The sequence below is a fragment of the Pristis pectinata genome, chromosome 30, assembly GCF_009764475.1.
Source record: "Pristis pectinata isolate sPriPec2 chromosome 30, sPriPec2.1.pri, whole genome shotgun sequence".
Taxonomy (NCBI): domain Eukaryota; kingdom Metazoa; phylum Chordata; class Chondrichthyes; order Rhinopristiformes; family Pristidae; genus Pristis; species Pristis pectinata.
In genome coordinates, this window is record NC_067434.1 from 12,506,644 (window position 1) to 12,523,670 (window position 17,027).

At 37.9% G+C, this 17,027-nt stretch overlaps 1 protein-coding gene across 5 annotated transcripts in view; it reads right to left on the reverse strand.

Annotated features, from left to right (window-relative positions):
• LOC127584733 (serine-rich coiled-coil domain-containing protein 2-like) overlaps nucleotides 1-17,027 on the reverse strand; it is a 532,360-nt gene that overhangs the window by 14,980 nt on the left and 500,353 nt on the right. The window contains exon 12 of one of the 5 annotated variants that reach the window (XM_052041645.1): nucleotides 2,016-2,055. The exons of the other annotated variants lie outside the window; for them this stretch is intronic. Coding sequence (XP_051897605.1) covers nucleotides 2,016-2,055 — 40 coding nt within the window. The remainder of the gene's footprint in view (nucleotides 1-2,015; nucleotides 2,056-17,027) is intronic. 5 annotated transcript variants of the gene reach the window in all.

Below are 17,027 nucleotides of genomic sequence, written 5' to 3' on the forward strand. Positions count from 1 at the left end.
GTTCACATTATTTGTATTAGATACCAATTCTCCAAATTAAAATATAAACAGAATGACATTTGTTCAGCAAAACAACCAAATTAATAAGAGGCAAGAGAGGAAACAGTGTGTTGAGGCGGTGGGAAACATCATGAAGAGGATTGGTTAAAGGTTTAATGAAGGGCAATTGAGTAGCTAAGGAAGTGGACTGCAAATTCATAAATAGAACAATATAGTACAGCACAGGAACACAATGTCTGTGCCAACCATGATGCCAGTTTAAACTAATCCCATCTGCCTGCACATGGTCTACATCCTTCCATTGCCTGCCTGTTCATGTGCCTGTCTAAATGCTTCTTAAGTATTGCTATCATATCTGTTTCCACTATTTCTCTGGCAGTGCATTCCAGGCACCTACTACTCTCTGTATTAAAAAAAACATGCCTCAAAAATCTCCTTTAAACTTCTCCCTCTCATCTATGCCCTCCAGTATTTGACATTTCCACCCTGGGAAAAAGACTCGTGACTATCTACCCTACCCATGCATCTCTTAATTTTATATATTTCTATCAGGTTGTCCTTCAGCATCCGATGCCACAGAGAAAACAATTCAAGTTTGTCCAACCTCTCCTTATAGCTAATCCTCTCTAACAGGGGCAATTCTAATAGTGCAATGACAGGGATGGGAAACATAGTCAGACCAGAATGTTTCTGAATTGGGAGTAGATGTTGGAAATCAATAACTCACTTGTTAAGCATGCTATTTAGTAAATAAGTTATTTAACAGTAATGTGTCTAAGTTGTTTTGCCCTTAGGGGAAGCATACATGTTCTCCTCAGATATAGATGTTCACATTTATAATAATTTTTAATGAACTCTGATATGTTGGCAAGTGAAAGACACCTGTGTGATTGTGGTGACCATGTTTGATGAGCAGCATTTTTATCTTGGAAAGTGAGACACATTGAAGAACAATTTGATACTAACCTATATTGACATCTATGCAAACAACTAAAGGCACCTCCAATGAGAAATACAAAAACATCAAACTGCCTATTCTTTATAAAACAGAAATTCATGATTAAAGGGAGGCATGTTTTGGAGTGAAAAGGACTTGTCAAAAATGTCTTCTGACCTTATAGTAACTCTATGGTTCAATATTCCAGGATTTCCTTCTAACTTTTTGAATTCCCTACAGAGGATTTGCTCTTTTTAAATCACTTTAAACACTTTGCATGTTTACTGGAGCAACGGGCACCCTGTTATGAAACGTTCCTAAAATAAATTTGCACTGAAATCAATAAAATTTATAGCCTACTGCTTTTCCTATTAGTGGGGGCTTGTTTCCCACTATTTTGTTGCTGAAGAGGGAAATGATGCCTGCATCTTTTAGGGCACAGATTCACAATCAGCAATACTACATTAAGCCCTCTGCTAGATTCTTGAAATTGACAGATTTATTGTTTGTGCTCTTTCCTTTGCAGTGGAACTTCTTGCTGATATAGGGTTGAAGATTTCAAAAGGATTAGCAAACCACAGAAAGTCATTTTTAATAATACATACAATCTCATCATCTATATACTTTAAAAAATAATCTAATGGATATAGGCCAGTGAATCACAATATAGCTCAGCTGAGGAAATTAGATGTCATCATTATAAGTGCATTCTATTTGCACCTTATACTCCTTAACTGAGTGGACATTAACACTATCTTAATTCAAGGCAATGTGTCTTAGCGGGTACAACTGTTTAAAAAAAATATTTTCAATATCAGATGCTTTTCTTCAAACTGATCCAGTGCCATTTTTCACAGTAATAATAAGGCCAGATTATATAATGTTATGATATTGGGCCTGCTGAGCCATATTGTTGCCCACGGTGAATTTCAGCTTGTATATATGCAGGTGTATGTTACACATGAGCACACAGAATTCAGCCATTTCATCAAACAGTAACCACACGAGTTTATGCATGCATGGTTGTACCATTCATGCAGCATGCAATCAGCAGTGATTATTTTGCATTATACCATACCACACTTTATCATAGAAGTAATGGACAACATCCTCAACTCCTTGCACCAGCCAATGAAAAGGGAGAGACAAAGAAAGACAAGGACATGGGCAGTGACATCACAAACAATGAACTGCATTTATCAGAGTATTTGATAACGCCTCAGTTGAAAAAAAACTTTTAACCTAAAGGATTTCAAATATATAAGCAAAATTTTCATAAAAGCTGTACATTATAGACAGACTATAGAGGTTGCACTGTATAGTATATACTGGTCAGTACATGAACTCCCTATGCAGTATTGAGGGCACAGACCCCTCCATTTATTGCACTGTTGAGTATATAGAACTCTCTGTCTCACGTAGTATTGAGTATGTGCAGCATAATATTTTAAGCTCCTGTACAGGGGCTTCTGCCTAATGTAAGATTAACAGTTTTTATATACACTACTTACTTTGTAATTTATTGCTCAATTTATAAGCTCCCTGCACAATATACTGCTAATACTGAGGTTCTCCTCTGTACCATGTACTATTGATATAAAGCATCCTGGCAATGTATTGTTTAAAGCACTGTACTCCTGTAATCATTCTTAATTCAGTAAATAGCTCCATACTGTCCAGGAGATAGCAACATAATCATGGTAATATTATTAGTAACTGTAATTTAAAATAAACATTGTTAACAGCACAAAAATAAAATATGTCATTAGTTCTCTACCTTCAATCGTTGTGTGGATGAATCCAATACTTCACCATTTCACTAAACTGTAACTAAAGGATATTTTCCCTTTATAGTTGACGGTAACTTCAGCACTAAAAATAATGATCTTATTTCAAATGAAAGATTTCAATTTGCAGAAAGTGAGTAGCAGCTATTTTTAAGTGTTGTCTGAGTACTGCATTAACAATTCCCAACACCTTAAGCTTGATAACTCTATGTCGGAGGTACCGGTCACAAAACCTTACGACTACTGTCCTCTAAAGGCACCAAGTTTGTGCACTCCTCTAAACCATGTCTCCTCACAGCACTTCATATCTAGTTGACTTTACGTAAATTAATGGTTGATTTTCATGGAATCGATTAGTTTCATTCTCTTTTTCCCAGTTTTACACAAGTTGCAGCTACAAGACAGTGGGGTCTTGGACTACAACCCAAGTAAATTGTGCTGAATGACCAACAAAAGACATGCACTGTTTGAGGAAAACCTTTGAGTTTCCACTTCAGATGGTATATGAAAGCCCAGAAGCATTTTCTAATGGCATCCTACTATTGATTTCTGTTACAATTTTTGCTCCTGTATCACTTCACTGTAGTCATCTCATAGAGGATTATCTCTACAATAACTAAAAGAAAGAAAATTGAAAGCAAAACCAACACAAAATCATCTGCCAATCTTTCACTTCAATTGAAAATTATCATATCTCTCAGCAGGCATCCAAGCATTTCACACTTCAATTGTTCTCAAATGCTGTCTAGCCAAATCTGGTGGATGCTTTGTTCCCAACAAGCCTCAATGAATTGAAAGAGAAAGCAAAAATTAGAAAACAATTTTATAAATAGTTTATGCTGGGTTTCTGATCAGTTTCTCCTAATGTTGTCACAAGCAAGGCAATGCCAGAATGAGCTGTTGTTGTTTCACATACTTTTAAAAGCAGTTATAACTCAGTGCCTTCTCCTACAAATAGATTTAATTGACAGGCACAAGTCTTTTTGATGCAAATGCTACATTTAAATACATAGGTCCAGTAAACTGGATAGAGCAGAGCAGTGAAGGAAAAATGATCACCAAAGTGGCACCACCAGATAAAAGGCAAGCTATCATTTTGTAGCTGCTGGTTGTTGAATAAAAGATATACACAACAGACATTCTGACTGACAAACTACAGTGGAGAGTTCTGATCCCCATTTTGTAGAAATGAAGATAAAAGACATTGGGAAAGCTGCAAAGAAGATTCACAAAGATGTCTGCAGATCCAAGAGGATATACTTACTAGGATAGGCTAGAAAGAATGAGGCGTTTTAACTCCAGAGAGAAGAAAGCTGAAGTTGGCTGATAGAATAGAGGTCATGACAATGTTTCCATGCAGTCAAATGCAATAGGGGCCACAATATAAGGCAGTTACCATCAAATTCAATGGGGAATTCAGGAGAAAACTATGTACACAACGTGGAGAGAATATGGAACTCTCTATTACAGTCAGTGGTTGAGGCAGAGGATAAATACTGTCATTGACGCTTTGAGCTGAAGCACCTTATTCTATGCCATTAGTGATGGAATATTGCAAAGGTTTTTTTCAATTGACGACTCAGTAGAATCCTACAAAGATTTTGTGATAATAGTTTCAACATTCTGACTAATCTAAGAAGGAGTGAGAGACAAATAACCTTATGAAATTCCAAACAAATTATAAACTCAAACCCATGTGCAATAATGAACAACCTCATACTACAATATTATTACTTGGTACAAAAAATACTGCTGTACATTCTAGGCTTGCAAAGTCAAATCTAAATCAGAGTAGATTCACTTTGCACAATTAAATAAGATGCCTTCTATGGAAATGGTTGGTGGAAATATAAGCTAACACATTTCTTTCAGAGGTGGTTTCTTTTAGACATGGAGTACACATGCGTTCTGAGGCATCACCCAATCAATTCTCATATTGATGTTTCTGGCACTTATTAACATGAATCAGCTCTAATGGAACCTACTAAGTCACCCTGAGGTGGTGAGTTTCTGTGTAAGGAGATTCTCTTCAATTCTTTATTGGATTGACTACAAAAGGTTGAAGGCTAAGCTGGAGAGGTAGTATTTTGCACCAGGAAGAAATGTCCAAGGAGGGAGCATGTTCCAGACACACAATGCATCCTTGTTGCTCTGCTGTGTAACCACTTTCTCTCCTAATTAGCTCTGCATCATAAATGAGCTTATTAGTCATAGAGCTAACAATATGAACACAAAGTATGTGACAAGTAAATACTGCAATTTTATCTGTGAAGAACATGCTGCTGCATTACAATAATACAACCATCATACTACTGGTTAATACTCTTCAACCAGCCAACTCAGAGTGATGGACATAGCAATAGTTATGAAAACAGTAAGAAAATAATTCTTGAAACAAACTATGTGAGAGGGCTGCATTTCAAATGACTGGGCTTTTACATCTCACCCTCATTGCATTCACATAAAAGATCAATAAAACAAGCAGCTTCAAAAAGCAGGAAAGCAGAACTGACAGAATCCCAAAAAATCAGCTCTTCACTTATCATGTAAATCAGAAATAGACACCCAGCACTCCTGGAAATGGACCATCTGGCACTGATAGAATTAGAGAAAGAGCAAAGACCATACGCAGACATCAATTTTACATGAAGTTAGGAATAACCCTCCCTGAAAATGTTTTGTCAGGTTCATAATCCATGGAGTCACTACACAAGAAACCTATGTATTAATGTGTCCCCAGGAAGATATTAGTGACCTCTTATCTTTTAAGCATCATTAAACACAGAGAGTAGGGAGTTCAAATCAGAATGCTGTTCTCCTAGAATGAGTATGCAAAATATAATGCTGGCCAAGGATAACATTACAGAGCATTTCATAATTGGTGAGAATAATCCTAGTTACCAGGTGGGAAGCCACACTTTACCTAAATTCTGAGCAAATGGCACTACTCAATATAGATGACCTCATCACTTTAGTCATGAAAAAAAGGTGGCAGAAGGTAATACTTTTTAATTAATTTGACCATCCTTGAAACAGAAAAAAAATAAAACATTTAGAAAATGTGAAGTGTAAAGTTACATTACTGTTCAGAACATGTGCTTCTGTCAAACATGTAAAAGCTTAAAGAATGCTAATATATGTACTGCTTCAGAAGGGGAAAATTTCATTTTGTGTTTGCTATAAATCAACTTTCAGTGTACAATTAATTAAATCACAATGGCTAATTTACGAATGTGGAAATCCAAGGAAGATCTGTGCATGTGCATGGTCCTGGCCACTGATACTGCAAAAACCAACCAACCAACCAAAACTAATCCTGCATGTATCAACTGATACCTAACATCTCTCTCTATTCAGGTATTAAAAATCTTATTTATGTGCACTCTTCCTGTCTCTCATTTCCATTTTATTTCTGTCAACATTTAGCAATGAAGCTGCCATTGTATGGTAACAGTGCAGAGTTCAAGATTCTGGCCTTACTGTGGTGCTTTGGAAGTCAACAGCCATTTGTTAATGGACAACTGAAACTAATTGTATGGTGGTCATCTCTCTAAAGCAGAGTTAGGTGACATCACAAATTATCAAGGAAGAGATGCGTCTACTTAATCCCCTTCCACTGGACTTTCCGCAATCTAATTCTATCGATACACCTTGGCTGGTGAGTTAATCTGAGCATTAATCACCGTTTAGAAACAGCACTTCTTTGTGGTATCTTCTTACATTTACCTTTCATTTATTAAAAACAGATGTCCCCTCTGGCCAGGTCACTTTAACATACAGATTAATGCTAACTACAATGGTTAATATTTTATACACTTTAATAAGGTATCTTACTAATTCTTTCTTTAGATTGTACATCTTGAGTTTCTCAAGTCATTCCTTACATATCATCACTTAAGAGCCCTGAGTGCCATCAATCTCACCTGAGAGTCAAGCGATTAGAGGTTTTAGACCCCTCCAGAGATGGACACATAATAAAGCTTCAGTGTAGGCCTAAGGGAGTGCTGAAATGTTGGAAGTGCTATCTCTTTGTTGTTAAAATACAATTTTCTTTGGAGTACACAGAAAACCCTGTGGCACTATTTGAACATCAGGGACATTAACCAACCACTGATCACATGTACTTCACGTATTGCTGCTCAACATCACTAAAAGAGGTTACTTGGTCACTTATCCCACTACTTTTTGTCAGAACTTGCTGGGTGCAGGTTGGTCACTGTATTCCCTGGATCAATGAGTAAAATGCAAAAGTATTTCATTGCCTTCCAAGCACTTTTCATGCTCTGGATTTGTGAAAGGTGTTATACCTGTTCAAATTCTTTCCTTCATCTCCCTGTCCTAATTCTTTTCCATTTCCTTTACGCTCGTTTTGTAAACATTTCTCTTTCTGAGTATAAAATCTGTACTATCTGCAAGTATAAAGCTGCAGCTGCCTTTTACTAAAGTGCATGACTAAATCCACCAGAAAGCTTTAATAGCACTTCCCGGTTCTATTGCTCTCAATACTTTAAGCTCTGACAAACTTTTGGATTTTGGCAGATTATATTTAGAAGCAGATAGATAGAGTTATAGATATTAAGGATATCGAGGGATATGGAGTTAGTGTGGGAAAATGGCATGGAGGTAAAATATCAAACATGATCTTTTGAACAGTTGAATAGGCATGAGGGGCCTACTCCTTCTTCTAATACTTATGTTAAATTAAAAACAGAGTTCTGATAATTGTGGGATTAAAGCCCAAGGACTTTTCTGTCTTGTAATCAACTTATTTTTCTATTTTGCGTTGGGCTACCATTGGCTTGTATTATCAGGTGGAACTGCATCAAAGTCATACTTAAAGTACAAATAAATATACCACAGAGATGTTTATTCACTACCAAGACTAGATCAAATAGAAGTTTATTTTAGCTATAAATGAAATTTGAACCATGAGATGTATCTACAACCGTTAACTAAACTGACATACAATGAAATTCAATAAAACTTCAGACACTGGAAACCTGAAATAAAAACAAAGAAATGCTGGAAGTACTCAGCAGGTCAGGCAGCAACTGTGGAAATAGAAACAGAGTTAAAGTTTCATATCGAAGATCCTTGAGATGCTGCTTGACCCACTGGGTGTTTCCAGTGTTTTCTGATATACCTTAATTAATCAGAGCTCTATTTAATGAGTGGCAAATTCTGAATAAGGTTATCAAAAAATTTCAGATGACAAAATTGTGGTAAAATACTGACTTTTTGTCAACTAGGGTAGTTTGCAAAAGCGAATATGCATTTTTGCTTGTGGGGAGAGTGGGGGGGGAAACTGCTTAAACCTTTTATACTTAATAACAAAAAACACTTTGTCCCCATTGTATTGTGCCTCCTGTTAAGAATCAGTTGTCTTTCCTCAGCATTCAACAAGGACCAGGGTGAGAGTGGGCCAGCATGGCCCAAAATGTGGGGCTGCTTTGTCATCCCCCCACCCCTCACCACCACCTGGGGTGGTGAACATGCAGACCAACACTTGGCCAGTTCCAGCCCTAGCTGCAGGACCCACTGGCCTGCTGACTACCCCTCAATGTCAAGGCCAAAACCTCTTCAGGCAGTCCACCATTTATATAGCTTTCTGGTGGCTGCTGATGCCGGGCCCATGCATGTTTTTTCACCTCTGCACACTCTCCTCCTGTGCTACAGCTGCTGACTCAACTCTGCATTCTTCCCCTTTCCTGCTTTCCGTACTCAGCATGCAGAATAGAGGGAGTAAGCCTGTCAGAGAGTGAGAGGGGCAGCACTGCAAAAATGATGCCTTGGTTAAAACCTAGTGGTCTATGTCTACTGATGCATCATCTGTCAACTTGCAATTTAGATCACAAAATATTTTTACCATCTTTAAATAATTACTTATTTAAAGTATTATTCATTCATTCATTATTCATTATTACTTAGAAAAACATTATGAAATTTATCATTATTTTATCATATTTTAATTATTTCCATTTATATGATACATATCTAATTCATCTGAACCTCTTGATTTCATTCTGCATTGTGACAGGTCCTTGCTTGCTATCACTTCTTTGATTGCTTGAGAATCATGCAGTATCTTTGCAGTAAATGAGAAACATTAGAAGTCTGAATAGAACATAATTTCAAAATGAATCAGTTATATGTTATTAAACATATGGGGAAGGGCAGGAAAGACCATAAGGCCATTAGAAATAGGAACAGATGGTCACGGCCCCTTGAGCCTGTTCTACCATTCAATAAGATCATAGATGATCCAATTTCCGTTCCACTTTCCAAATCTATTTCCATAACCCTAGGTTCCCATGCTGATCAAAAATCATTCAAAGTATTCAATTCAGTCAAAACAGTTTCCAGGGACAAAGAATTCTTAAAGACTCACAACCCTCTGAGAAAAGAAATTCTTCCTCATCTCAGTCTTAAATGGGCATCCCCTTATGTTGACACTATGCTCTCTGGTCCCAGACTCTCCCATCAGGGGAAGCATCCTCCCAGCATTTATCCTGTCAAGGGCCCTAAAAAATATTTTATGTTTCAATGAGATCACCTCTCACTCTTCCAAACACCAATGTGTACGAACCTAATTTGTTCAGCCTTTCCTCATAAGGCAATCCTTCCAGTTATAATAAGATTGTCTTACTTTTAAACTCTAACCCCCTTAAAATGAAAGCCAGCTTTCCATTAGCCTTTCCAATAACAGCTACACCTGTATGCTTGCTTTTTGATCAGAATAGTTAGATCTGGCCCAAGTTATAGCAGCAGTAAATGACTGAAGGGCCCAATGGCCCCATTTAGAGCTGTGATTTCGATTAAAGGCCAAATTCAGCCAGTTATTTATGCCCTTTCTTGTTTGGTCACATCTTTTACTCAATGAATAAGGAGAGTTTGTATTTATTTTAATTCAGAAGCTCTGATAATTATTTTTGTATTGTGAACCTGACCACATTATTTAATCAATGTCCTCCTTGAGAAACTTCAAAACTATAAACTCAAGAATTATAAATCAGTTAGTGTTTAATTCCAAAGATTTGAATATACTATTGCGAAGTTATAATCACCCTCAAACATTCGTTATTGCCACATAAATCTGCTAGCAAAAAAACCCTGTTCGCATTCAGGATTTTAAAAACATCGATTTGCCTTTCAAAAGTTTAACAGTAATTTCCACGAGTGGGCCTCACCCTTTTTAAAATTTACTGGAATTAGACCCTGGCAAAATTAGCTGACCAAGTGTTAACTTTGCTGAAATTGAGAATTTCTGTAGAATTAAATCAGATTTTCAGTCAACTACACAATTTAGAGACTTTAACAGGTTAAAAAAAAACTGAATTTATTACTTGCTGGAAAGGAGAAATTGAAGATTAGCATAAAATTCATATGAATATATATTTGCACTGCTACATATCAGCTAGTCTCCTTGAACTTTGATGCATCAGTGCTTTGCTCAGATGTCAGAGAATTCTACTGAGCTTTAGTTACTTCATGAGTTTTCTTTATGAAGTAAAGATTTCTACCAGTTTGGACTTATTCTTGAGTTTTTTTTAGAAGAAAGTGATTCATAGTAAGGTAAATGTCAATAATTCATGTAATGGGGGTTACTGAATATTTAAACATGATACTAAATGGAATTGTCACCAGCTCTCTTGGGGCAATGTAATTCAGCTGGCCCAGTCAGGATTACCATATTGCAAAAGCAAAATAATGAACAGTGTGATGAAAGGTCATTGACCTGAAGCAGGTTCTCTGTGTCAGTGGTGCCACAAGTGCCCTGAATTTGAAAGCTTGCGAATGCAATTCCACAAATAGGTGTAGAGAGAAGAGAAAGACATATACAATGACAAAGAGCTAATTCTCCTGCTGGTTATGCCCACAGTCTATTCATATAAACCAATAATTCAGACATTATGGATAGAAAAAGCTGTTAATACTCAACAGGTTTTGCAGCAACTGTGGAGAGAAAAGCAGTCATAATTTTAGATCAAGCCCTATAAAACATCCACTCTGTTTTTCTCTCTACAGATGTTGCCTGACAGATTTCTGTTATCTTCACTATTTTGTTTTTGAAAATTGGTGCCCATGCTTACAGCTCATAAACATTCCAAAACACACAATCATAAATTCAGCGGAAAGTCACACACTTCCAGATTCCACTATTCCTTTGCCTGAAATTATTGTGCAAATGATCTACAGTTCCTGTATGAATAACATACAGGTCCCAAGTGCATCTGTCATATACAACTAAGTTACCATGTTTATTAAATTTGGTTTAGATTATTGATGCTATGTTGTGGATTCTAAAGCATACTATACTACCTGATTAGACTGTAAATGGCAGACAACCTTGGGCACAGTTTAGGAAAGTCCATACTACAACACATTGGCAACATTTCCCAAACCCATCACCTCTACTGTCAAGGACAAGGACAGCAGTCGCATGGGAATACAACCACTGGCATATTATTCTACTGCTCATACATCATTCTTATTTGGAAATATAACACTGCCTCTGGTTGTAATTGGGTCAAAATCTTACCTAGCAGCCTTGTGGGAATATTTCACTAGGCAGATTGCAGTGGCTCAGCCATTCCTTTTCAAAGGCAATTAGGATGTGCATTAAATGTTAGCCTTGCCAGCAACATTCATATCCAAGAATGAATAATGACAGGCTGAATTAGCACCCAATACACAACTGTAAAAGGCAAGAGAGAATTCCTGCAGTAAACACATAATATACATAAACTACAAGTAATCTGAAAGTTCTTTTTTAAATCCAGGATGCATATTGTGCCGGTAGTAAAAATGGACAAACACTAAACCAAAAAATTGCTTGTGTGGTTAAAAGAAATAACCTTCACATCAACCCATGGCACTTTAGAGCTAATAAGCATGTTAACCATTAGAATTTGGGAAGTGTGGCCATTTCTCACAAGGTCCCGTAACCAGAAAAGAGACAACCACATAATTTGCTTTGCTGATGTTGGTCGAAGTATTGGTCAGCAAACTGACAGAATTCTACTGCTTTTCTCCAAACAATGTAATGAAGTCTTTCAGGTTGTCCCAAGACGGCAGGTGGAAATTCAATTTAATCTCTCATCTGAAAGGTGGCTGACCTGAGTTGCAGCACGTCCACAAAAATGCACTGAAGAGCCTGCCTGTGCATAAATCTGTAAGGTTGGTACATGAATCTACAGAGACAAGAATGTCATCAGTGAAGCATGGCCAACACTAAATAGCAAACTACATAACATTGTAACAGGCTGAGCCATGAAGGGGGGTTTTGTTTGCATTTAAATTTACAATAGCTTAATGTAAAAATAGTGTTGTTCATCATCAGTGTTGTACCTTCAGTTGATGAGGCCCTAAAGCTCTAGAATTCCATAAACCTTTCCCCCTCCTATCACCCTTCTTTAAGATGCTCATCAAAACCTTTCCATTTAGACAAGCTTTTGGTAATCTACCCTAATACCTCACATTGTTTGATGTTAAATTTAGGTAAACAATACTCCTGGGCAGTATTTTGGGACATTCTGTTACATTAGATATGCTACATAAAGATGTTTTTATATGCACTGTCTATGTAATTGTTATCATTTGTATATAGGATTTCTAGTCTTCATTTTTCAATGTCATTGCCCCTTCATAGCCTCCCAGGAGAAGCAGAAGTAACAAGCAGAGAGGCCACTCAGTCCATTAGCTTGGGCTGTTCCTAATAAATATATAACAAATAAGCATGAAGCATTTTTTAAGCTGAAACCATATCTATTTCTTCAGCAACTAGTACAATTTTGTTTATTAAAAATTGACAAATATCCATTCTATAGTTCACAAACAATAAGCAATATTTGTAGCTACTGCTGTTGAAACAGGTAGCTGTTCACCAAAAGACATTTAGGCAGGATTTAAGTTAACTGCATTAGATAGTTTCAACTAAACCATGCCATTAATACAACAAGGAAATAACCCTCACACCGATGTTCAGCTCTTGAATTCCAATTACAAGACACTTTTGTGATTAATTAAAAATATTTTATGGTTACAGGTTGTTATTTGGCAATTGACAAAACTAAATTTCACTTGTTACACCAGATACACAATTGTATTATAGATGACTGCCAAATCAGAATAAACTGAAATTTGATGATTCAATACTGTTTGGAAAGTTGATTCAGCTATGTGCAACATCTCCGCTATCTGTTATGACAGCCAGTTATGAAACTGTGCAACCTGTTTTAAAAAGATGACTGGGAGAGTCTAACTTGCTTTAATGAAATGTTTTTTTTTGAAACTGTACATCACCAGACACCCAGTGTTTATACCCAGTCTCTAGCTTCCCCTGAGAAAGTGGTGGCTAGTCAAGTTCTTGGACCTCTGCAGTCCTTCTGGTGAAAGTGCAACCACAATGCTGTTAGGAATGGAGATCCAGGATTTAAACTGAAATGATTAAATAGGAATCCTTTTGATCACGCATTCCTCAAGTACCATCAGCTTTATAAGATGCATTCACAGAAATATCAAATACACAAACTATGTGTGGTAAGTTCCACCATTTTCACTAGAGTCAGAAATAATAGAGCACAGAATCAGGCCCTTCAAACCACTATGTCAATGCCAACCATCAAGGACCCACCTTCACTAATCCCATTTACCAGCACTTGGTCTGTATCATTCTATCCTTGGGAATTCAAGTGCTCATCTAGTTACTTTTGAAATGTTATGACGGTGCCTACCTCCACCACCACCACTCAGTGTATTCCAGATTTCAATTACCCTCTGGGCAGTAAGGTTTTTCATCAGATCCACTCTAACTTCTTACCCTAAACCTATGCTCCCTAGTTTTAGATACCTCCTGTATGGGGAAAAGTTCCCTTTTATCTATGCTATCTAAACCCCTCATAATTTTGTCTTCCTTCAGCCTCCTCCATTGCACCCTCTCCAGTTCAAATTATGTCCTTCCTATAGTGTGGCATTGAAAAATGCACACAGTACTCCAGCTGTGGCCTAATCAATGTTTTATACAGTAGTACAATAACTCCATTTACTCTATTCCCCAGTTAATGAAGGCAAGTATTTTGTACGTCTTCTTCACCACCTTCTCTACCTGTACTTCCACCTTCAGAGATCCTTGGACTTGTACACCAAGGTCCCTCTGTTCCCAAAAACTCCCTAAGACCCTACCATTCATTGTATATGTCCTATTCTATCCATTTTAGTCATCCCAAAGTGCATTACTTTGCATTGATCGGGATTAAATTCTATCGGCCGTTGCCCTGTCCATCTTACTAACTGATCAATATCATCTTATAACCTTCTCACTCTCAATAACAGCATTAATTTTCTTTCAGTAATGGATTTGATCTCGACCTCTGAACATGTGCAAACACAAGCAATGTCTGCCTAAAACAGTTGGGGCAATGACATAGTTTTGTTTGTCACGAGTCTTTACTGAAATACAGTATGTATGTTTTAGACTCACTGGTTGATATCATGGCTTGCATGTCATCATGTAGCAAGCATAAGCTGGAGCCGAATTTCTATGGGGAGCTGAATTTTATAAGGGTGTTCCACACTCCTTCATGATTTACCTTGTTATTCCTTTTTTTCTTTGCACTACTTATTTATTTTTGTAATTTATAGTAATTTTATATCTTTGCACTGTACTGCTGCCACAAAACAACAAATTTCACATCACAAGTCAGTGATAACAAATCTGTTTCTGATTAAAGGACTCAAAGGCATTGGTGAGATTGAAAAAGGCCAGTGGCTGGAGATACGCCCTGCACTTTTCTTGGAGTTGTTGCCCAGTGAAGATTGCGCTCACTATGCCTTTGGATGGGCAGAATTCAGTGACTTAGGGAGCAGGTCTTCTTCACTGAGAGGTGGTGGTTCAGGAGGATCCTGGCAATGAATTTTCTTGAGGCAAATAGCAGGTAGATAGCCTGCATTTGGACTTAACTACATACTTGAAGTGGGTCATGATTACAGCATCTCTGAGGTCGTCTAGAATATTTTCTTCTTCCCAGATGTGGGTGATGCCCACATTCAGTAAAGCTTTTTCACTGAAGCAAATGAGGGGGCGGCCTCACACTTAACATCTGCAAGATAAAGATCCTCTATCAACATGCCCCTACTGCATCACACTGCCTTCCAATGATAAAAGTCTATGGTGAAGCCTTGGAAAATGTAAAACCACTTTCCTCTTCTCAGGAGCCACCCCTCAGCAGAAGCGAATATTGACAATGGAAATGATCGCTAGCTTAATGTGCTGGCTCAGCCTTTGGCCTCTGAGGAAAAAGATCATTAATGATCAAGACCTCTGACCTGGGATAAAATTCATGTTCTATTTGGTTATGAGACCTGGACTATCTGCAACAGGCAATTCAAAGTAACAGAGAAAAAAATATTACCACTGTCACTGCAAAATTCCCTAAATTCACAGGAATTTTAAGTGAAACGTCTGTTATCTCCCAGGCCAAGGAAACCAGTTAAATTTAGTTGTTATGTTGGCCAGTCACATAGTTCACATGCCTGATACCAGACTCCCGAAACTGACAGCCTATTCCAAGCACTGAAGAGACCACCAGGTGGACAGGGGAAAAGATTCAAGGATCTGCTGGAAGCCTCTGTGAAAAAGTGCAACATCCCCAATAACTTAGGGAATCTCTGGCTCATGACTAAGTGGAAAGGAGATTTCAAGATGGCATTGAGAACCTCAAGACCATACACTAGGAGCAGAAGGAGCAGACAACCTTATAGACGCCCACCCCCCTGTCCCATCTGCCGGACTTGCCCCATCTGTGGAAGATTTGGTAAGTCCCACATTGGCCTTATCCGTCACCTTGGAACTCACAAAACAAGAGTGAAAGTCAGTCTAGAGGGACTATCTAAGAAGAAGATTCCTAAGCATGAATTCACTACATACTAAATAAAAAGAACACTCTCATCAGAGTTCATGAATTATAGAATTACAGTGACACCACTGGCATCGCCCATGTTAATTGCAGTGTGACATTTATTAAGCATGCCAAGTCCCTGTCTGAATAACCCTCTTATTGTAATCACAGAGCCTCTGCTGTTAGATACATAACATGCCGTTAACAGTTCCACTCCTACAGATACACAATCTGTCCACATCCTTCCATTAGAGATGCCCCTCTCACGGTGCCCCCAGTAGATATTTTGTCCATCAATTATAGTGTCCTTCCTATTACAGACACTGCCTGTCAGTGTCCATTCCATTAGAAACATCGCCTTCTCATTGGCAAGTGTCTTTCAGTCCGAGCTTCTCTTATTAGCTACAGCACCTTTTAATCACAGAATGTCCATTCCCCCACAGATAAAAGACTTGATAAGTGACAAGGAGTGCAAGAGGAACAACTCACATTGGTTTCTTTTCAAAATAGAAACATGTCCTGCATGATTTCACGGATGAATTAAGAGGCAATGTCCAAAATCAAGTAAAGGAGATATTGCAGGGATGAAGATGGAAAGGCGAAGAGTAGGGAGAGTATGGCACAGCTAAGGGTCTTGCACTGAAAGCATGGTAACTGGTGAATCCGCAAGAGCCCAGACCTATAGGAATGTATGGTTCTGGAGCTGGAGATGATAACAGAAACAGGATGATGCATGACTAAAGGGATCTGAAGGTGAATTTTGTTTCATAGAATCATTGTGAAGTACAGCACAGAAACAGGCCCTTACACCCACCTCGTCCATGCCGACCGTGATGCCTATCTATGCTAATCCTAAAAAGCAACCTAAATTCAATCCAGTTGATTACTGCCTAGTCAGTCTACTCCCAATCATCCGCAGAGTGATGAAAGGCATTGTCAGCAGTGCTATTAGGTGGCACTTACTACTCACACCATAAAAAAACATTAATGCCCAGGGCCCAGTGGTTATGAAGTCTACAAAATGCACTACAGCTACTTGCCTGGGCTACTTTGACAGTATCTCCCAAAGCAGGTATATATTGTATATATGCACCAATATGTGCCAGGTATATATTGCAGGAGCAGCAAGTACATTGGAACACCACCACCTGCATGTTCTCCTCCAAGTCATATACATCCCGACTTGGAAATATATTACTATTCTTTTATCACTGCTGCATCTAAATCCTGGAACACACCATCTAACCTCACAGTGCTAGTATATTCACCAGAAGGACTACAGCAGTTCAAGAAGTTGGGTTATTAAAAATGGGCAATAAGCATTGACCTTGCCAGTGATGCCCAGATACCCAAAAATGAATAAATTAAAAAAAAGCATGACCTCGGTGAGGGCAGGTAAGAGAGAAA